Below are 22539 nucleotides of genomic sequence, written 5' to 3'. Positions count from 1 at the left end.
CCTGTCCAGGTCGGTGCTATCAACAGAGCCTCCCCCTCTCCTGGCTGTTCAGGGGCTTCCTCAAGTCCTTAGCCATGGAGAGGAGGGAGAAGGAGAAGCCCTTCCAACTCCCGAGCTGATGCGCCAATTGTCCTCCCCCCCCCCCAGCTCCATCAGAGCAACAGCCTGCAATGGCTATTCTTAAGTCTGCTAAATATCTGGTGGTAGAAGAAAGCCATCAGCGATCCACCCAACCCAGCCAAGATCTTGAACAAGATGGTCGCTTCGGTCCTCAGGCTGTGGCTGTCATAAAACAACAATACACTGTTATCTCTTTACTCCATTATTGTCATGTTTTTACTGCCAGGGATGGTAAAGAGAGAATCCTTGTGGGATTTTCCTGTCTTTTCTTTTCTTTTCTTTTCCTTTCCTTTTTTCCTTTCCTTTTTCCTTTCCTTTTTCCTTTTCTTTCCTTTCTTTCCTTTTTCCTTTCCTTTTTCCTTTCCTTTCCTTTCTCCTTTCCTTTTTTCCTTTTTCCTTTCCTTCCTTCCTTCCTTCACTTTTCCTGCCTTTCTAACTTCCTTCCTTCTCTTTTCCTGCCTTTCTAACTTCCTCCTCTCTCTTTTCCCACCCATTCATTTGCCTCAAGTGCCAGAACAGTGTGGCTGGCTTTAAGCCTCATGGTTTGGAGAAATGTGGATGGAGGTCCCATTCACTGCTCAGACCCGGCCAGAAAACTTTCTTGGGCCAGCCCTGTGCCTCAGAATGCCGAAACACATCATAACGTCATTTTAATTGGAGTCAATATTCCTCTTATGGGCGGCCCTCTATAAATTAGCATATGCCCGTTTCCTGCAGAGCTGTCCAATCTCTCTCTCTCTCTCTCTCTCTCTCTCTCTCTCTCTTTCTTCATGGGGAAGGTTGGGATAGACTCCTTCCCCCACCCCACCCCATGCAGCCAAAGGACCTTGTTACACTTGTTTTTGCAAAAGCATACAAGGAACAGTTTTGGCGTGCAAGGCTATCATTGCAAACAGTGTGTGCTGACCTCCGTGCCTTCGCTTTGCAGCTCGCTAGTGGAGCAACAGTGACACGTAGAGGCCAGGATATTACATCCAAGGATAGAACAGGAAGCGGAAAGGGGCTTTGACATCCGAGCCCTTCATAAATCATTTCTGGATCTGACCTGGTGTTTCTCTTCCCTTTGGAGGTAACATTTCTCCTAGGCCACCAAGTTTTGTCAAGGGGTGATGTTCCGATGTGCATTGTTCAAGTGTTCGGGATACCCCTTGTTCTGCCTGCTCCTCAAAATACCAACCCTACACAAGCAACAAGGGCACTTCTAAATTAATTGGCCATTTTCCCAAACTCCAGAGAACATGCCCTTGTCCCTTTGGGCAAGCCTTAATTCCTCACGGAGGTGTCTCGTCAAAGGTAGCTGCCTTCAGTCGAGGTCTTCACAGGAAATCTGGATTTATTCTTCCTTGCAAAAATACCGACATCTTCACAAATCACATTCTCCCTGCAAAACGTCAATAAAACACTTGGCAGGCTCAATTCCCAGTCATAATTTAGTCATGTTTCATTTGCCCGTTGATTATTCCGGAATGAAATATCAATGCAAGCATTATTAGGCGGAAGGAAAACCTTCTAGTAAACAACATGTATCTGTATAAAACTTTCTCATGAGTTCAATCAACCGGCAATTATGAGTGCCTCTTTTTTTTACATTTAAAAAACAAAATCTATTTGCTTGTGAAACATGTCATATAATGTCTATCTGGGTTGCAAACCACACAGTGGGGTGGGGTGGGGGGGAAAGAAGCTTGAATGTAATAAAAACCACAAATGGACTCTTTAAATTTGTGCCTTTCTCTCAACCTGCGCTTCTTATTTTGCTTCTTTTATTGGAGAAAAAAGTTGTACAGCTTTTTCATTTTTTTTTAAAATCCCCGACTTGTTTACAACACAAAAATCTGACAAAAGGCAACAAACAAAAAACCAAAACCATGAAATAATTATAACAGATATAAAAGATGTCATTGAAAGTGTTAGGGTTAACTGGCATGGTAATGACATGGAAAAATGCAGACGATGAAATGAGTCAATCAAAAGAGTCTGGTTCAACGAACCTTACTACCGTGTTTCCCCGAAAATAAGACAGAGTCTTATATTAATTTTTGCTCAAAAAAAAAACACTTTAGGGCTTATTTTCAGGGGATGTTTTATTTTTTTCATGTACAACAATCTGCATTTATTCAAATACAGTCATGTCATCTTCTGGTTGCTGCACAAGGGTGGAGGACGAGGGTTTCACTTAATTGGGGCTTATTTTGGGGGTAGGGTTTATATTATGAGCATCCTGAAAAATCCTACTAGGGCTTATTTTCAGGGTAGGTCTTATTTTTGGGGAAACAGAGTAGCTGTAGAGCAGTGGCCCCTAACCTTGGGCCTCCAGATGTTCTTGGACTACAACTCCCAGAAGCCTTCACCACCACCTCTGCTGGCCAGGATTTCTGGGAGTTGACGTCCAAGAACATCTGGAGGCCCAAGGTTGGGGACCCCTGCTGTAGAAGACCTCAGAGGACTTTCCTCTCAGACCCTAAGGCCTGGGGAGATCTCTACAACTAACAAAGACACAGTGACTCCAGTTTCGTGGGTCTGAGGGTCCCCTCCTGGTTTTACTCTTTGCCTTATAGGATCTCTCCAAGACACTGGAGTCTTGGCCCCAAATAGCTGCAACTCCTGTGGTCACTTTCCTAAAGTTCAGAGTAGAAGCCAGGATTCATTCACTCCTCCCTTGGCATCCTGGTCATCAGTTTCTACTCACTCCAGGGAGTTATGGATTCCCATAATCCCCTAGCCAACGTGGCTGCTGGGATTGGTACCCCAAAACTCTCCTGCCGTGTTTTAGTTCTGATCTTCATTCGGCTCAAACCTCAGTCCTACCCATCCTATACCCAGCTGAGAGTCCACTCCATCCACACACACACACCCATGTCTTCAGTAGAAGGAGGAAAAATCAATTTCCAGGTCGCAATAGAATTAGAGCTGTTTTGTTTAGTGTATTATCCATTTCTGGCTAAAAAAGGGAAATGAATCCAGCCATCGCTTAGAGCCCCTAAAAGGCTTCGTGGACAAAAACCAGCCAACCACCCGCGGGGGCGCGCAGGCAGGCGGGCGGGGGCGCGCACAGAGGGAGCGAGGGCGAGCCAGCCAGCCACGCGCCCGGAGGAGGCGAGGCTTAACAGCTGGCGAGAGGCGGCGGCTCGGCGGAGCATCCGGAGGAGGAGGAGGAGCTGCCGCTGCCGATGGAGAGGGTGCCGATCCGGCCTCCTTCTCCTCCTCCACGTGGCCCGGCCGAGGGCGAGAGGCTGGCGCTCCGCTTCCAGCGGGGCTTCCTGGCCGGCCAGCGGCTGAGCGCTTTGCCCTGGCAGGTAAGGAGCGCCCCGGGCGCGCGTAAAGGGTCCGGGCGAGACGAGGAGGAGGCGCTTTGGAGAGGAGGAACCCCTTCTGCCAAAACCTGGTGCCTTCCCGAGGAAACGGCCCGGCCGGGAATGCTGACGCTTCCTTTGCGCTGCTGGCCACCCACGGGAGGTCGAGGGGCTGGATCTGGGTTCGGTTCCTGCGCGCCGGGCTAGGGAAACTTAATAGGGTAGAGAAAAACGCGCGCCTGTCTTGAAGGAGAAGGCTTCAGGCTTGCTTGAGTCGAGGCTGGCTGATGAGGAAGTAGAAAGGCGGGCGAAGAAAAAGCCGAGAAATGCTAAATCGCCCCAGGGATTCAGGCGAGAATCTTTTCTAGTTCTAGAAGGAGGCACCAGAGACTGAACTGCAAAGCTGGTGGCCTGGTTACTAAGCCCTGGTGCTCCCCATAACAGTAAAACCGGGATGGGCTAGGAGTGACCCCTCCCCCCAGGCTTTCTCCATCCCACCAACCTATTTGCTCGAAAAGGCCCTTTGTGGATTCCCAACCGGAAGTCCCCAGATGTTCTTGGACTACAACTCCCAGAAGGCTTCACCACAAGCTGTGCTGGCAGGGATTTTTGGGAATTGCAGTCCAAGAACACCTTGGGCGCCACTGCAAATCTAAGAGAATGTGTATCCACCAGATCTGGGTATCTGTATGGATGCTGATGGGTTGTGTTCTTCCCCCATGATGCCGAGATCGGCACTGCCTGTGGTCTGGATCGGGAACCACCACCCCTTTTGCGTTTTGCTTAGACAGTGTTGGTCTGCAGTCCCTCCGGGAGGGCGGACTGGAGTTTTGCCCAGCAGTGGGCTGTTGGAGCCCAGCTTGCTTGGGTACCCCAGTTCAATTCCGGGGGGGGGGGCTTTCCTGGAAATGTTTGTAGCCTTTCCTGGTGTCTCTCCCAGAGCTAACACCGTTTGCAAGATAACCCTAGATAATCCACTTCTGAAGTAGAGGCTTAAAATGGAAAAGCTAGCCTTAATCCAAAATCAAGAAGTCTACTTGGGGCCTTAATTAACCCAGGCATGAACTCAGAGGTGAACACTGGGGTCAACGTGAATTCAGAAAGAGTCCCTTCACTGGAAGAAAGCCAGCATAAAAATGCAGGGAGAGAGAGAGAGAGACTGTTTTAGCAATAGAAGCAAAGATCTCCTCTCCAATAATGTATGTATGCACTGATGCAATAATTGCACTGATACATTAATTAATCACTATCCTACCTTCCTCCAATGAACTCAGGGCACTGTGCAAAGTCCTTTTCCTCCCCACACGTCATCTTCACGACAGCCTTATGAGGTAGGCCAGAGTTAAGAGATAGAGTAACTGGGCCAACATCACCCGGAGAGTATCATAGCTCAGTGAGAACTGGAAACTTGATTTCTTTGGTTCCAGACTAGTTCTTTGTCCAGGATGTCCCACAGGCTGAGCATCAATGGAAGCTTGGCAGGTAATATTTTGAACATTTCATGGAATCTTCAAAGTTGGCAAAGGGCCTCAAAATGTGTCTGGGTTCATTTTGGACGGAGTACCTAAAGGTCCAGCTGGCTTGTGTGCTTGAGATGCTCCCTCTAGTGGTCAAAAAGGCCAGTCTGTCAGGGAAGGTGCTTTTCCGCGCCTCTGTATCTTGCATGTAGCGATACTTTGCTTTGTGACTGGTCACAAGAAGGTAAACTTAGCCAACGTTTGCAAGCCTCATTGCTAAGAAAATCCAGTTGGTAGAAGGAAAAATGTGCTAGCTGATGTCTAGAATGATGCTTTCCTCTCAGTTCCTTCTCGCAGTCTCAACTACTTCACAGGGTTGTCATGAAGGAAGAAAAGGCAGGATCACACATATTGCATAGCCTCATGGCACAGTGGTTAAACTGCTGTACTGCGGCCAAACGTTTGCTCACGACCCCAGGTTGTGACTCAAGCATACAGGAATGATGAACTAACGGCCTTCCAAATGTTGTAACTATGATTGTCATCACCCCACATCGTTGTTCCCTCACCATGCCAGCTGGGGCAAATGGGAGTTGGTGCTCAGTAACCACCTGCACCCTAAATCATCTGACTGTTGTTACAGCTGTGGACTCTGATTTGAATCCACATCTTTGTATTATAATGCTTTCTCCCACCCCTAAAAATCATGTTTGTCTCTTGTTTTCTAGGATCTGGAAAAGATACTTAGGACTTCAGGGGATTCCTCCCCAGTTCTGACCATTCTGCAGGAAGTAAGTGGATTGTTTACGGTTGAATTTTATGCCAATCAGAAAACGCCACTGGCTTAATAATGCGGAAATGTGCTCTTGGCAAGCATAACAGAATTATAGTGCAATCCAGTCCTATGTTGCCACACTTGACAGAGTTTTGCATTCAGGGAAAGCTGAACTGATCTTCAGCAACAGAGATGTTGCGAAAAAGTCAGCCACCGCCCCCATCTTCAGTTTTCTCGGTAAGAATCATTGCCACTGAGATGACTTTACCAACAGCACTGATTTTAGGCAATTAAGGACTTCCTCCTCTTGTCCCACAGGTTCTGGACAGTTAAAATGCTATATAGGATCCCTGGGTACCTTGGGACAGAAGCAGGAAATGTTTAATTGTCCCACCTGAATTGTTCTGTCATCAGCTTTAGGTGGCGTAGCTTAACAACAAGATGGATTTCAACTGTATAGTTGTAGCTCGAGAGGGTGGCTGAAAAAAAGGCCCCTGTCGCAAATCAGTAAAGATGAAGAAATAATTAAAAGATTCAAAAGGCAGAAAGCTAGAATACTTCAGTCACGTAATTAGAAATGAAAACGACAGATCGTAACAGTTCAAGGCAAAATAAACGGGAACAAATTAATGGTGGAGGTGAGTCTGAAAAACCTTGATCTAAAAACCTCACTCCTTTTCATGTTTTAATAGGTTCTGTGGAATGGTGATAAAGTTTGTTTTATTTCTAAAGAGAGAGAATTTAAACCCCTTCTTTCTCCGTATACATAAATGCATACTTGAAAATGTGTGACATGTTCCTTTGCCTTGTGTCTTATTTTGTTTTCTTGTTGTTATCTGGATGCAGTTCTGCAAGGCTGACCTCTTGTTGACACGCAAGCTGTTGTGACACGTTGCACCCTGTTTATTGGTTGTTTCAGACTGTTTTTCACCCGCTGTGCGTGAAGTACCCTCCCTCCGTCAAGTACAGAAAATGCTTCTTATTAGAACTCATTAAAAAGGTAACCTTTGCTTTACGCAGGCCAACATCCCGTTGGCTGTACTCCCCTTCAGATTAGACTACTGTAATGTGCTTCTTATGGGGCCGCCCTTGAAGATAGTCTGGAGGCTTGAGCTGTTTGCAGGTTGTGCTGCGTTAGTGTTGACTGAAGCCACTTGATCAGATTGGGTTATTTTTACCCTATACAAGTTTCTGATTTGCTTCTCGACTCAATTCAAGGTATGATCTTTAAACTTCGAAGCCCTAAATTCCAAGGTGCCAGCTATCTTATGAACCACTCTCCTTTTTCAGTATGCTGTCCCAAATAGGGTGCACAGCCACATGAGAAAGGTAACCACAAACAACAATGCAGTTCTCATAAAGGTGTTCTGTCTAGCCTATACCTACTTGCATTTCAACAAATATTTTGTTCTGATGATGCTTTGCGGAGTACTTTATATTTTTCTTCTATGCCCCCACTGCTTAGTCTAGTAGATGCATACCCTAATTTGTATGCCCCTTTTTTAAAAAAAGTAACACAATAAAGGGTATTACTGCATTTGTATTTAAAACCATTAATAGTTATGACTCAGTAGATTATTCATTTCTGGGAACTGTTGAAAGTTGGCCTGAATATAGAGGATCTCTGGACCAACCATGGAAGATAAAAGAGGCTGTAGGCTGTGGTGGGGAGCGGATCTCTACTTTTCAGCCTGAGAATCTGTTGCCTGGGGCTTCCTTAGGAGTAGGCATACTTAGAAGGGAGGTCTGCTTTGTATGCTTAGTGGGAAAATGTCCAAAATAGTTAGTTAACGGCTGGCCCCAAAATTGCCTCTCCCAGATTAGAACAGAGAGAAAAATTACCCACCAGACTATGAACTTGTTCGATGCTGCTTAATGGTCAGAGGCCATAAAATGGCTCTCTCTCTCTTTTTCAATTCCTGTCTCTTCAATGCAGCATGAATCTACAGGCGCTGAATCCCTCGATCCATTATATGAAGCCCTTGGGGAGGTCTTGACCGCAAAAGAGACAACACACTGTTATAAGAGCTATTTACTGGTAAAGATGAACGTCTTAGTGGTTTTGCATCGGGGGGGAAGCAAAGGTGTGGCCGTGCGGTGCATGCAGCTTGCTGGGGGGGGCGAGTCGTGTCTTCCCCTCAGTTAACCCCCTATCCCCCGCCATGTAACAACCCTTTTTAAAGGGTTAAATTACATTTCTGTATTTATTTTAATGATGGCTGCTCACAGGGATGCTGGCAAGCCTGTGAGCCCAGTCTGAGTTGTTGGTACCGAGGATCTTTGGTTCCGAGCCGCCCCGCGTCTGAGTCTTTGGGACTAAGTCCCAAGTCTGAGTCCCTATTAAAAACAAGCTTTGTCCCCAGGAAAAAAAGTTTCGAATCGGGTCCAAGGGCTGTGGAAAACGGAAGCCATTGGCTCTAGTTTTGTGGAGGCCGTTCATCCGCTGGAGGTTTTAGCCTGAACTCTGAACTTCTGAGGAGCTGTCCAAGGGGCTAAAAACCAAACTCTCCTCCCGCCCAGAAAGAAAGATGGGCGCCAGGCATCCTTCCTTGCTTCTTCTTACCTAGCCCTACTGTCTTCAGATGAGGCGCTGGACACTGTCCAATTCCAGATGTTTGAATCAAGGGCCTGTCCAGTTGGCTTTTGAATGAGATGAAGGCCATCTTTCCGCAAAGCAAGAAAAATTCTTGGGCCAGCCCTGAGGAGTAGCATGAACTGCCCTTTCTGTAATCAAGTTTTCATTTTAAAAAAATCAGGACAAGGCTGTACAGTCCTCAAAACAATAAAAATGCAGGAACAGGTGACACCCCCCCCCCCCATTTATTGGATCATAAAGAAAATAAAACAAAAAAATAATAAAGTCAGCTTTCAATGACCATTCATCTTCCTACAGCTGTGCATCAAGTTCTTGTGGGTGGTTCCAAAATTATATGTTGAAAGTCACAAAAGTTTTACGTCTGCCGTTGGGGACCAGGTGTCGCTTCTTAGAGGGAGACAGCTGGAGTCTGCAAGACACAAATGTTCATTGTGTTCCTCTTCTTTTTCTTTCTTTTTTTGCTGGCACTGTGTCGCAGCCCTCGGGAGATGCCGTTACGCTCCGCGAAAATGTGGCCATTATTTCGCAAGGAACCACAGGCCTCGTCACATGGGATGCAGGCCTTTATCTGGCCGAGTGGGCTTTGCAGAATCCATCCATCTTCTGTAACAGGTCAGCGGGTTGTGGTGTGGTTGGCCACCGGCAGGGCTTGAAGGCACGGTGGGAAGAAAGCGTGGAAAGGCTTCTTATGGGAGCCGAGAGTCCCCCAGGCACCCTGCATGCATGGAGGTGCAAGTCAGGAAAGTAACTTTCCAAAAGTTTCCCCCGAGTCTGACGTGTTTTGACTCCCAGGATCTCCGTAACGGCCTGGAAAGTGTTCCTGAGACACAGATTGTAAGGAAAGCCCAGGGGCAGAACAATATTTATATGCCATCAAATCACTTCCGTTAGATGGTAACCCTATGAATCATTGACTCCCACCTGTCATTGACCGCCCTGCTCTGGTCTTGCAAACTCAAGCCTGTGGCTTCCTTTAAAGAGTCACTCCATCTTGTGTGAGGTCTTCTCCTTTTTCCTGCCGCCTTCCACTTTTCCCAGCATTATTGTCCTTTCCACAATAGGATAACGTCAACTGACTCATTTCTAGCTTCTAGTGACCGTTCAAGATTGATCTGATCTGGAACTCCTTTTAGTTGTTTTGGCATGAATGAAGGAAAGCCTTGCTCTCCCAAGACTTTCCCGAAATGCTTGATGAACCACGCGGCTCATGAGAGTTAGATAGTCCCTTGAGCTTTGAGTTTCATGCATTCCTTTCTAAAATGAGATTTAGGCTGGATTTTGGGCCCGACGAAGCCAACACGGACAGAAATGAGGTTGAAGGACAGACAGGCAGACAAGCTTCATACATTGTTTGCCTGTGTGTTACTTTTTAAAAGGAAACTACACTGGTGTGTGTGTTTGTGTGCGTGCGTGTTTAGGAACATCTTGGAACTGGGCAGCGGAATCGGGCTGACAGGAATCGTGGTGTGCAAAGCATGCGGTCCCAAGACGTATACCTTCAGCGACCACCACCCTTGTGTCCTGCAGCAGCTCTCGGAGAACATCCGTCTGAACGGCTTTTTTCCAGAGACTGAAGCTTGCATTAGCAGCCCAGAGAAAAGCACAGGCAGTCCCAACATAACCGTAGCAGAGATCGACTGGGACCAGGTGAAAAAAGAACAGCTGGCCGAACTGGGTGCTGATGTGGTCATCGCTGCAGGTACTGACACCCCGGGGCGTTCTGGCCACCTTTGAAGTCCTGTTGACTTGCCTTGTGCTGCCAGTGATAGTCCAAAAATGCTTAGAGATGTTCCTGGACTAGTTTTAGCAGCTTTCATTGCTACCGAGAGCAGGACTTTTGCAGCATGAATGGCTCTCAGTTGCTTATTTGAGAGCAAGCCAGAATTTCTGAGGAACTGGGTTCTAATCTTGAAAACTTAAGCTAAAATGAATCTGTCCATCCTAAAGGTCCCAGATGACTCTCCTCCCCGGGTTTTTCAGTGCTTTTCATTACAAAAGAGGTATCTCAGAACAGTGCAGTGTCCTTGGGAGAAGGTATCACACTGGAAATAGGTACATTGAAAGAAAGAACAGGGAATCCCAAGGCGGGGGAGATGGATTGGATCATACCCAATCATCAAAAAGTTTTGGAACTTCAACCTGAATGCCTAACTTCTGTTTTTAAAACCCCTCATTGTTTATATGTTCAGTGGCGTTACAATCACCATACTTCTCTCTTCTCCCCAGCTGTTGCAGTACTTCTTTGAAACTTTTGGGGTTTTCCAAGCATGGTTCCCCAAGGTGAAACTAGACAATGTACTTAGCACATATTTAGAAACAGTGCTTACTCAAGGGATGAACGGGCTCTGTCATCACCATTCACATCCCCATCAACTTGCACTGAGTGCATTTCCTTTCTGATTGGTCACTGTGAGATGAACACGAGCTTAATTAGCAACTCTTGAGTGCCGAGGCACACGTCCCCGAGGGAATCCTCTTGCGGAAGCGAAATGTGTTAATTGCAGGGAACATGCAATCCCTTTAAAATTCAGAAGACTCTCAGTGGCAACATTATTTCCGGAGATGATGAACCAGTACTTCTTGGTTTGTTCAGCAGAAGTATTCACATTAAACACAGCTTGAGCAAATCTTAAATACTTGGAGCCACCATCTAAACAACATTATCATTTCCAGAATCCATAAAAATCTTTTGTTTTCACAGTGGAAACAATTTTGAATTGTTCCATAATGGTTCGCTCTTATCTAGTTGCTTTCTACCAGATGTTGCCATATTAAATTCTTCTTCTGCTGTTCTCTGTCTTTTTCCTCCCTTGTCTTTTTCTCCCTTGGATGCACTTCCTAATCAGATGTGGTTTATGATCCAGAGTTAATACGGTCCCTCATTGGAGTGCTGCGAAAACTTTCCGTGGGCAACGATGGGGGAAAGGCGCCAGAGATCTACATCGCTTTTGCTATTCGCAATCCAGAGACTTACCACTGCTTCCAGGCAGAACTTGGTAGGTGCCCTTCCTAGTTTGGGTGCTTCAGCGTCATCCTAGCAGGCACACTGAAGCGGAGGGGGGGGTTATCCCAAGATCCACAGGGATCCACAAAGCATGCTGCGTTTCTGACTGAATGTTGGGGAAAAGATCCTGATATTAATCAGTGTCTGGTAACAGAACAGACTTATTGACTGGCCATCTCCCAATACATAATTGATCTATGGATTTCCTACATAGTTGGGGGGGTCAGAACAGATGGTCCCTGGGATCCTCTCCCACTGAACAGTTCTACTGCTGTATAAGTCTCTAGAATTACTTTCTAGAATGGAATGTAACTAGAGATGAGGGTGTTAGTATTTGTATACGAATATCCCTGCACAGGTGTTGTTAACAAGGGTCCACTCACTGATCCGACGTGGACGGCACGAGTCTACCAATGGCTCCGCAGTGCGCGATCCGCTCACCGTTCCTGGCAGGAGGCGGGAGGACAAACCTCGCTGCAAGCTTGAAGAGTGGTGAGCGGATCGCGCGCTGCGGAGCCATTGGTAGAATTGCGCAGTCCGCATCCACGGCGGATCGGTGAGTGGACCGTCCGGTCCCATGGGGCTGGACCCTCATTAACACCACCTGTGCGGGGGTATTCGTATTCATATACAAATATCCCCATCTCTAAATGTAACCAATTAGTTTCTAGAAACAAGTTTCCAAGCTCTGTCTATAGCTGATTTATCCATTAGATTTCTGGAGATAATCTCACTTGAATCCAAACAGTGTGTTGGTGCAGAGAGACTCCCAGGGCCTCTCCCCAGGTCCAGCTTGACACTGCAATGCCCAGCGTTGTCTCATGGATTGGTTCCATTTCGGAAATGGGACTGGACCATTTGGATCACCCAAAATATACGGAAGAACCAGGGACAAAAGAGCATCTGCCTTTGTAACCCGAAACCTTCTTGTTTCAGCTAAAGTTGGGATCGCATGGCAGACTGTCCCTGGCCCTCAGAAGAACCTCTTTTCTTATGACCAACATGCAAATATCTGTATTTTACGACTGCTTATTTAAGGTCCGCCCCCCTCCATTTTCTGATGAGAACTCTTTCAAACAACCATTTTGACTTGAAGCAAAGGGACTGGCTTTCACCCTTTGTGTTTTGAGCAGTGACTACCCCATCCTGCCAGCTTTGAAGTACTTGGTTCCTGAAAGTGTGGGTCACATTCCCATATATTCCAACATGTATCTTCTGAAACACTAGTCCTCTTCATCAGCTACCTTGCTGGAGGGTATACCATGAGGCTCTTTAATGAAGATTATGTAAAACCATTTTTACTGAGTTTTTTTTGTTTGTTTTTTTAAGAAAAAGTATTTTAATTTACAAACACTTTCACAGTATTACAGTATTTGGGAATGTGCGACCTATAAATTAACTTCTGTGATTATCAGTTAAACCGTCATTAAACAGAGGAAAGACCGCCTGCTCCCAGCTTTCCTCCCACCGCAGCTGCTTGGCGGAGCGAAGGTTTTGTCGGAATAAGTGCAGCTTGCTTTCCACGCTAGGGAATTCCCAAAAAAGCATCTGCCCAGTGAAATGTAGAAAGAGAACGAGAAAGAGAGAGAGAGAGAGAGAATAGAACAGATTAGCCCAACAAATGAGTGATTGAAATAATGTACTTAAAAAGAATTCTACTTCCTGTACTAGCAACTGCTGAAACCCAGCTGATAGAACATGCCTTACATTGTTTAATTCACATTTATGAGAAAAAATGTGATGAATTGCTGTGGTCTCCAATGCCAAACTTCACATGAGCACATTCACACCGTATAGCACGGCAAGAGAACAGTTGTGAACCTAACAGTAAATAACAGTTGTGAAACAAGAACCCAGAGGAGTACAAAAGTATAAGCACAGAATTCTTATGATTATGGAAATGTTCGGTTAAACTGGGTGGGCAAATATCTAAATTGACGGTGGAAGGGTGAGCCAGCACTATGGTAAATATCACTGAATCAATGGGTTGACCCTAGGTGGGCCTAGCAACAGGTTTTAGGGAGCAAAATATAACTTGCAGAGATCAAATGTCTGAATCCCTCAACTCCCTGCATACAGAATGCTTGTGCCGCTGCAAAAGGCGACCTTAGAAATGTCTCCCAGCAAGGTAATTTTCCATATTTACTAAGCTGTTTTTTTTTAAATAATGTCACATTCTTTCCTGCCTGCAACTTAGACTGCTGAAGCCCCACCACAGAGCCGTTGTGTCCGTTCATCTATAACCCAGATCTCTTTAGCTGACACTCCTAAGCCTCCCAAACAAACCCTAGACATCCTCTCGGCCAGGTGTCACTCCCACGGGGGTCCACAAGGCTTACCCCTGGGAAATATACCCAGTAATATGTATTTTGGAGTCCTTCCTGGCTTAAGAAGTTCTCCGACATTCCTAAACTAATTAATCCATAGGTACAGGACTTGTACCACCACCCTCCTGCCTTTCTATTCACTTCATTACCTTCAGCTGCTCCGCGAGTTCTCTCGAGTCCTTGAATATCAAACCGTTGACCTCGTGCTTCACCAGTTCATGTAAACTGTGGAGAAAGGAACCGACACCAAAAGTTTCTCACCTTCGTGTGCTGGAGAAGAGGCCATCAGTTCACCCAACCCATTAAGTCGTGGATTCGTTTCTCCGCTCACCGCCCTTCTTAATCTAGCCTTTGAGGGACGGGTGAATATGATTGTCTGTCTAGCAAGATGTCCCTCGCCGGGAACGTTTTGCTAAGCCAGGCAGAAGGCTGTTAAGAGAGACCACCAGCCATGAACACAACCTCTAAACTTATCAGTGGCTGACGATCAGACCCCGCCTGATATATACGTCTACTTTCTAAAGCTGTCTATGTTACTAGCCCCCATTACACCTAGTAGAACATGACATCTAACTTTTACTGCTTGTCTTGACAATACGATGCTCTACTGTTTTCATTCTGGAAATCAGGCCCTGTGAACTCCTTTCTGCACTTACAGCATCACTAGAAAGCTAGCGTGGCATAGCAGAGAACAAGGACAGAAAAATGAACCCTTTTTCTGCTCAGAGAACTTATGAGGCTGGACTCGTAAGTTTAGAAAAAGCACCAAAGAACAGACTGCTCCCCAATCAGCAGAAGCGGCCATTCTAAGAGTGAATCATCATCATCTCAGAAGGGAAGGGCTGGAAGGGACCCTAAAGGAGGCACCATGGGGAATCAATTGCCCATTTCTGCCCTGCAGCCAGAGACCTCAACCACTGAGCCATCCATCGCCCATGACTGATGGCCTATCAGTGCTAGAATAAACCTGGCCATTCAACAGTAATATCTTGATTTCTTTATAGTTTGGGGTCTCTCTAGATGAACAGAAGGGATGTTTTTAGAATTAAAGGAAAGGAGGAGAAGGCGGGTCAGGCCATTGTTCCCCATCCTGGCTCTAAGCCACACATGACCCACGTCTTTTAAGCATCTGAAACCCTGACACAAGCACTCACCACTGGAAGTGGACGGCGCACACAGGCAAGCAGCAGCCAAACATGTCCACCACTTTCATCGGCAAATCCAAGCCGCTGGAGGATTTATGGAGGCACACACCTAAATCGGCCGAGCCTGGGAGGGTACATTAAGCCACAGGTTCAGTTTTCAAAGGGGGTTCTTCGTACCTGTTGTTAGCTGCTGAACGTACGGCAGACTCGCCTTCCCACTCGTGGTGAAAAAATTATGTGCAGGAAGCAGAGGCAAGACTAGGACAGGATCCTGTCCTCTACTGCACAGAGGCGCTGAGATGTCTAACTGAAGGCAGGCCCTATAAAGAACCAGATATTACAGAAGTAGACGGCATCTGCTCCCACAACCCGCTCTTGAATGTACTGAGAGGTCAGTATCACCCGGAAGGTGTCTCTCACCGAGGAGAAGGGGGTAGTCCTCTGCTTCCAGCCAGGGAGTGCAGATTTGGATATGCTCGAAGTGCAGAGTCGCCATCAGCTTGTTATAATAGCCCTTCAGAGGCCCTTTGCCTTTCGAGAAATGGGAAAACGTAACACAATGAGCCACTGCCAAGCCACAGGAGACACTGTACGTACAAGTCAGCATCAGAGTCTTGGTCCTTTGTTTGCCTCGAACATGGCTTGAAAATAGCTACTTATATCACTGGTTCCCAACCTTGGGACATCCAGGTGTTTTTAGACTGCAACTCCCAGAAGCCTTCATCACCACCTCTGCTGGCCAGAGTTTCTGGGAGCTGAAGTCCAAGAACATAAGTATTTGGATCAGAGCGGATTTGACTCCAATCAAAGCATGACTTAAAGCACAACTGAAAGGTTAAAAACTGGATTTTGACAATTTAAATTTTAAAAATGTTTTTTTTTAAAGCAATTAAATCTGTTTTGTTTTAAATTAAATTTGTTTTGTTTTAAAAACAAATCACTGATTTTTGTCCACCCTGATTTGGATAGTGATACAGGCTCAGACCTAAATAAATATTTAGTCTTTAAGGTGACCTAACATCATCAACATTTTTTTTAAAAAAATGTATTTCTGTTTAGCTTTTGTTGTACAATGGGAGAGGAGCTTGATAAAATCCGTAAGGGTTAAAAGCACCTACCTGTTATCACACACACTAAGGGGGGAAGCTTTGCTCCGTCACGGAGATACTGCTCGTATTCTGTTGGAATAATTTTTAAAAACCAAGCGTTACAAACACTCTCTGTGCAAACCTTATTTGGAAAAAAGGCACAGGCTTATGAAAGACCGCTTTCTGTTCTAGGCTAAGTTCAGGATTTCAAAACCTCAGCCAGAGAAAAGCAGGAAAACTGGACTGGGAAGAAATCACACCCAGAGCAGGCTGCCAAGCAGCTCAACCATGTACCTGGGGGCCCACAAGACAATAATGCAAACCAGGGGATAATTTGTACAAATGGTTCCATGCCATAGATGGGGAAAGACGTTCTGTGGCAAGATAACCAGAAGGTTACTGCTGGCGAGACAAATGGGGCAGGCTCTTTCCCCACTTGAAGGCCCCTTCCTTGGTGGAAAATGCCTTGAACATCATCCTTTCCCCACTGGAAACGCAGCGGTGACTGGTCCCAGTGGCTAAAAAAGCGACTTGTCACAGTCTAAAAGGGCCTGTCATTGTTACCCTCTCTCATTTGTCTGGCGCCCAAAGTCAACTTTTTGCCTTTGGTGAGCGGGCCCAGAGGAAACTGCCCTGGAGGCTGGAGACTTGCCATGCCTTGCAGGTACACAGGTTCATGCCTTGCAGGTACACAGGAGAAGTGCACCCACACACCTCTTTTCTTGGAGGGTTCTTAATCTCAGCCAACAGTATATACGGGGCCCCAGAAGGGAGAAATTCCTGCTGCTGTTCTTTTGGCCTGCAGGGCAGACAAGGGACTTCCAGTGGCCGACTCCTCCCATCCCTTCTAATCCACGGCAACGAACGGGAGTAAGGATACACCACAGAATGGGATGGCCAAATGGTTCATTTCACTAAGAAATGCAGAAAAATGTCCTTGATCACCTACCTTCTAAAGCTTTGAGCAAGATGGAAAAATCTTCATCCTCTTAAAAAAAAGAAAGGAAAAAAAATTAAAAATGATAATCGAGATATCACAATGCAGATCTGGTTTCACTGGAAAGGACTGATGATGATCAGGTGTGCTTTTCCATTTTCAAAGGATGGATCAATCCCAAGTGGAAAACCAGGCAATGTCATAACTTCAAAACATTCCCACTTTATTGGGGGGGGGGGCAGGTTTGAAGGAGCTCTCCGTGGTCCTCAAGGCCCACAAGCAACCTGCCTGCTTCTGAAATCCAGGCAGACACCATTTTTAGATTTTTCCACTCATGCTGGGAGGCCAGGCATCATCATGGCCATCCGGACAGAGTCCAGTAAGTTGCAAGACAAGTTCCTTTGATCAGACGTTGCAAAGTTGTTCAGGGTTAAGCCAACGCAGATGCCTTAACGCACCAAGCAATTCAAAGAGACTGTGTGGAAAAATAAAACACAGATTTGCAGTCCCGACCTGTCCAGCTGGTGCTGCTGACAAGGAGAGCCGGTCGGCCCGGGCGTTGCGTCACCTTTCCCGTTCTGACGTCAAGCTGGGTGAAGGCAGATTTCTCATGATCATCCAGGAGGGAGGGCTCTGTTCTGAAAGGATAAGAAACATGAAGGTCCTCTTTCAAGAAAGTAAGGCTCGCAGGCAAACGCAACTGGACCAAAAAGTATGGTTCCCAAGATGAGATAATAAAACAGGGAAAGTACATAACCTTTGCATTGGAGGAAACCAAGTTAGGAGGAGGGGAATATACTGTGCAGCAGGACCGTGGTATCCACAGGGGATTAGTTCGAACACACACACACACACACACACACACACACACACACACACACACACACACAAACACACACACACACACACAAACACACACACACACACACACACACACACACACACACACACACACACACACACACACACACACACACACGTGCCTGCTGAAAAACGCAGAAATATCGAACACCATACATGGCGTTTCACGAAAAGGATTCATTTCGAATGAATACTCAGCAAACGTTTTCAGTTCTAAATGCCAGCAAATGCCGGTCCAATAAGAAGCATGTTTTCACTTACCCAAGTGGGGCTTTGAATGGAGGATGGTCTTTGGCGAGTCTCACGAACAGCGCATGCTGATCACTCAGGACTGTTTCCTTGAAGAAAGAAGCCGGCTTGTCGTAGAGGGTGACGGCTCTGCAACAGAAATGGGACAGGGCTTCGAAACAAAGGTCAAATAAAATCACTGGCAAGAAGGAACTGCTTCGCCCTTGGAAAGCACATCTCTGTCAAAAGAGCGACACATATAAAGATAGGAAATCTCTCGCTCAGGAACTCTCAACTTTTGCCCTTCTAGATGTTCCACAGAAGCCCCAGTCCACATAGGCCGAGGGTCAGGATTCTGAAAATCGCAGATACGCAGACTGTATCTAGCTTACATGTTTTGTTTGTTTGTTTTTCTAAATAATCACATTATACAGAGCTAGTCTTAGTAGAAAAGTATGCCAGCTGAAGAGCATTTTTGGTCCCCCAACCTGCATAGTTGGCTCAGTAGGGCCACCCAGAGTAGTTACAGGGTCTTAGGTAGGTTTGCATCTGAAGCACAAAGGCCCCTGGATTTCCACCCGAGCCTGTTTTAATCCACTGGTTTACCTGATGTTACACTGTGCCTGAAGATCCTCCTTCATCGCATTAGTCACACAAATACTATCATTCGCCAGACGGCCAAAGAATTCTTCATACCTGAAACAAATGGAGCTTCCGTCACTTACTGGAAACTGAGTCCATTTAACCTCAGTCAAATGTTTGTGTACAGTCGGATTCACACCGGTCACTCCTTTCAAAAATGAAAATGAAAACAATAGAAAAATCACATACCTTAAAACATTACGGCCTGTTCTTTTTTTCTTTATTCCCCCCCCCCCCACAGTCATATAGCAGCTACCTAATCTTCCCGTATCTTCTTGTGTGTTATTCATCTTTTTATAGTCTTGGCCATAAGAAGTGGGTTAAAAATATTGGGAGCTGATAATAATGCTAAAGAATTATAAATCAGAAATTCAGTATCTGAATCAAGATTTTGTTAAAAGACAGAATCATAAGTTGTGGGCCATCCCGCCAGTATTCTATGTTGTTGTTGTTTAGTTGTTAAGTTGTGTCTGACTCCTTGTGACCACATGGACCAGAGCACGCCAGGCCCTCCTGTCTTCCACTGCCTCCCAGTATTCTATAAGTACAAGGAAATGTTTTAAACACACGAGAGAACTGTGCTTAATCACAACTAAGCTGAGAATAAATTAAAACCTGAAACAGCACCAAACTGGACTTGGGCCTCTTTGTGAATTTTCCCTTCTTTCATGATGCTTTTTTTTTGTCTTGTTAATGTTGTTCCTGGATCCAACATAAAGGTAAAGGTCCCCCTTGACATTGAGTCCAGTCATGTCCGACTCTAGGGCGCGGTGCTCATCTCCGTTTCCAACCCATAGAGCTAGCGTTTGTCCGTAGACAGTTTCCGTGGTCATGTGGCCAGCGCGTTGTTACCTTACCACTGTGGTGGTACCTGTTTATCTACTCGCATTTACATGCTTTTGAACGGCTAGGCTGGCAGGAGCTGGGACAAGCGATGGGAGCTCACTCCCTCACCTGGATTCGATCTTACAACTGCTTGGTCTTCTGACTTTGCAGCACAGAGGCTTCTGCAGTTTAACCCACAGCACCACCACGTCCAACATACTGCTTTTTAAAACCACCACACAGAATCGCTCAGGGACAGAGAAACGAACAGGTCATTTTGCACAATCCAAACAAAAGCAAGGAAGCCAAAACAGACACGCCCACACCCACCCACAATGTGTTGGCCAGTTGGGCGAAAAGCCCTTGTACCCACCATTTAGCAATCCGGACAATCGGGTGTCCCTTTCCATGGGTCAGGCTCATGATGGTATAGCCGTAGTTGTGCCAGTCAATAATGAATTTGCTGTTCCGCAGAAGACAGATCAGCCAGGTGACAGCTATGCTGGGCAAGCCTGGGGGATTCTGGTCATTCAACGAAAGGTAAAGACACGGCAGTCATTTTCTGCCCCACCTGAGCACTTCTGCTACAAAACGGGTTGCAGGGATGTACAAACCACACCCACCCATTGTTAGGGTTTGTTTATGAGACATTGAAAACCAGGAACCAGAAGGTTCTAATCCCCCACATCCCAACAAGGTGCATCCTTGGGGGTTGTTGTGGCTGGTCAAGGGTCCTGGGATTTAAAGAATGTTTCCCAGGCACTTACTTCAAAGGCACCCACAACACGTGGCCCTTCTTCCCACTTGATTTTCACAACCATTCTGCAAAGAAGGGCTGGGCTGAGAGAGGCAGAAGGGAGCTTTACGGCTCAGTGGCGCTAAAGCCCAGCCCTTCAAAGCCCCTGCACTTTGCTGATTTAAGAGCGAAAACTGTGCTATGTTTTAAATGGAACTCGGAGGGAACAGATATACCTGCAGGAGGACATAGCCTGGTTGATCGATCTTCAACATCGTATAAAACAGCTGGGCGCTCTGGACCAACACCTTTAGAATATACTGGAAAATCTTTGGTCCGGCTGCAAAAGGAAAGACACGAGCATAGCGATTTGACCCAGCTGATGTTCAGACTTGGTGGTTAACGTTATTCATACATTCACAGACCCCACATGTCCACGGATTCAGAAACAGTGTACAATGGTTTTAAACATAGGTATATCCACATACTGGCTTGCTCCAACACACGGCACAACCTTTCCCACGGCTGTAAAATGAGAGGTTTTGCGAGAAGCCATGCAAGAACAGGAATGTTCTCAACATGCATCGACAACTGCAAATGGTGCGAGTCTGTTGACGTGTCCGCGGGAAAGAACAGCACCGAGCTAAACTGACCTGTTTGGGACGATGGCAGAACCCGATGAAGGACTCCGGAACACCCCGGGAGGTAACAAATGTGCCACAGGAATGGAACACTCACCCTGAACACTTTTGTAAGGATGAAGGGGAGGTGGTGATAAATACCCAGGGATGGAGGTTCCCATCCCTCACCCTGAAGCTGTGTCTCTCTGGGCGTCATTTTTTAGGGGCAAGGGGCTAGGCATCCCTCAGAATCTCTCGTCCCAATGTCTCTCTGCTTGCCAAATCCCCATGAGCTTTGAATGAATGAATGATTTATATATTACAGTCAGGTGACCAGCTCCTAAAACCTATTATATGGCTAAAATATGCAAAATGCATTTTTTTAAAAAAAGTGTGCCACCAGTATCATATGGCTAAAAGATGCAAAATGCAAAAGAGATAATTCATTGTGTACTCGTTATAACAGACGGGGAGAATCCGTTGCTTTCTGGACCCCCCCAACCCCCCCACCCTGTCGCCCCATCCGGCCGAGCTTCTATTTGGGGGAAAGGCGTGTTCATAAACAGCAGGGCCATCATCCTCCTGCTCTTCTTTACCTTGCCAGGCTTTGAACTCTGTCATGGGAACCATCTGTATGTTTTCATGGTGCAAGATCTGACTGTGTGGCTTCGTGCCTGAAAAAAAAAAAGCCCAATATATAGGTCTGACTGTATGTCTATATATATACGTCCAGGTGTGTGTCTAAGAAGAATCCATCCAGCAGAAACATCATCCCCACCTGGGAAAGCAACCGGCAAAGGGGGTGGGGGGGAAGGAGGGGTCTGGAAAAGGTGGGAACCGAGAGAGTCACACACAGGGATGGGGAAGTTTTGTAAAGAAAGGGGGAAAAGGTGTCCTTTAATTATGGTCTGGCATTACTGTCTCTCTCTCTCAAAGTGAAATCACTGCCCTGCTTTTTTGGCCCAGTTTCCCAAACCTAGACATTTTGGGACGGGCAGCAAATTCTGCTTTTCTCACAGACGGCTTCAATCTCCCATTCTAAGCCCCCCCTCAAAAAAAAAAACACTGGGAAGACAAATACATCCTGGAAAAGCTATTTTGTAATTTTATAATTTTAATATTTTATATATTATATTGCTCTGTTTTATCTATGTAAGCCGCCCCGAGTAGACATGGTCTAGAGGGGGGCGGGGTAAAAAATCCAATAAATAAATAAATAAAAATAAGAAACGATTATAAACAAAGAGGGCATGGGGAGGGGGGGACTGCTCTTATTTCATAATACAATCCAATTCCAGAATCAATCTCGGCTTTGAAATAACCAGCTCCCAAATTTTTTGGGGGGGGAGGGGAGGAGGAGGAAGATGCTGGGAGGGGTGGGGTCGTCTCCCCCCCAAAAAAATAAATAAAGGTGAGAGGAAGAGGCGCTGGGGGGGGGGCAGAGAGAGAGAGTGCCTCTGAGCCTACGCAGAGCGCGTTTCCCGGAACCGAGGCCCTCCTCGACCCTCTTCTCTCTTTCTCGGCCTTTCCGGGACCGCTTCTCATTTTGAGGGGGGGGAAGGTGAGGGGAGGGGGGCTTATTTTAAAAGAGGAAAAAAGGGGAGGAGGAGGAGGAGGAGGAGGAGGAAGGCTCACCGGAGTAGCCGAGGAAGGCGACGCGGCGTCCCCGCCGGGCCAGGGAGAGGGCATGGTACTGCATGCGGGGGCTCCGGCCCAGGTCGCCCAGGACCACCACCGCCACCCGGTGCGACCGGGCCCCGCTAGGCCGCGCCCGTCGCCATAGCAACAGCAGCAGCAGCAGCGCCAGCGCCGCCGCCGTCGCCGCGCAGAGCGTCATCCAGGCCGCCATCTTGGGAGAGGAAGCGAGGCGGGAGGGCTAGAGCGG

The 22539-nt window shown here is 46.6% G+C and overlaps 2 protein-coding genes across 3 annotated transcripts; one reads left to right on the top strand and one right to left on the bottom strand.

Moving 5' to 3' along the window:
• The first annotated feature begins 3209 nt into the window (after nucleotides 1-3209).
• EEF2KMT (eukaryotic elongation factor 2 lysine methyltransferase) lies at nucleotides 3210-12540 on the top strand. The gene is made up of 8 exons (XM_020805942.3): nucleotides 3210-3416; nucleotides 5599-5661; nucleotides 6565-6645; nucleotides 7582-7683; nucleotides 8720-8853; nucleotides 9660-9940; nucleotides 11088-11237; nucleotides 12182-12540. Exons 1-8 carry the CDS (start codon nucleotides 3291-3293, stop codon nucleotides 12280-12282), a joined length of 1038 nt encoding a protein of 345 aa, XP_020661601.3. The 5' UTR covers nucleotides 3210-3290; the 3' UTR covers nucleotides 12283-12540.
• ALG1 (ALG1 chitobiosyldiphosphodolichol beta-mannosyltransferase) lies at nucleotides 12476-22527 on the bottom strand. Of its 2 annotated transcripts, none has more exons than XM_072982320.2 (13): nucleotides 22290-22527; nucleotides 21251-21328; nucleotides 20271-20374; nucleotides 19672-19820; nucleotides 18438-18527; nucleotides 17865-17981; nucleotides 17256-17380; nucleotides 16755-16793; nucleotides 15836-15895; nucleotides 15138-15248; nucleotides 14727-14841; nucleotides 13722-13797; nucleotides 12476-12793 (listed from the first exon to the last, which is right to left on the bottom strand). In XM_072982320.2, the coding sequence occupies exons 1-13, from the start codon at nucleotides 22501-22503 to the stop codon at nucleotides 12641-12643; spliced, it is 1431 nt and encodes a 476-aa protein (XP_072838421.2). In that variant the 5' UTR covers nucleotides 22504-22527; the 3' UTR covers nucleotides 12476-12640. The 2 variants fall into 2 exon arrangements, with proteins under 2 accessions (XP_072838421.2, XP_078237590.1); XM_078381464.1 differs by lacking the exon at nucleotides 22290-22527 and adding an exon at nucleotides 22122-22186.
• Between the last annotated feature and the right edge of the window lie 12 nt (nucleotides 22528-22539).

Source organism: Pogona vitticeps, chromosome 13, assembly GCF_051106095.1.
Source record: "Pogona vitticeps strain Pit_001003342236 chromosome 13, PviZW2.1, whole genome shotgun sequence".
Taxonomy (NCBI): Eukaryota; Metazoa; Chordata; class Lepidosauria; order Squamata; family Agamidae; genus Pogona; species Pogona vitticeps.
Note: the sequence above shows the minus strand (reverse complement) of the source record. Positions and strands in the feature narration are given on the sequence as shown.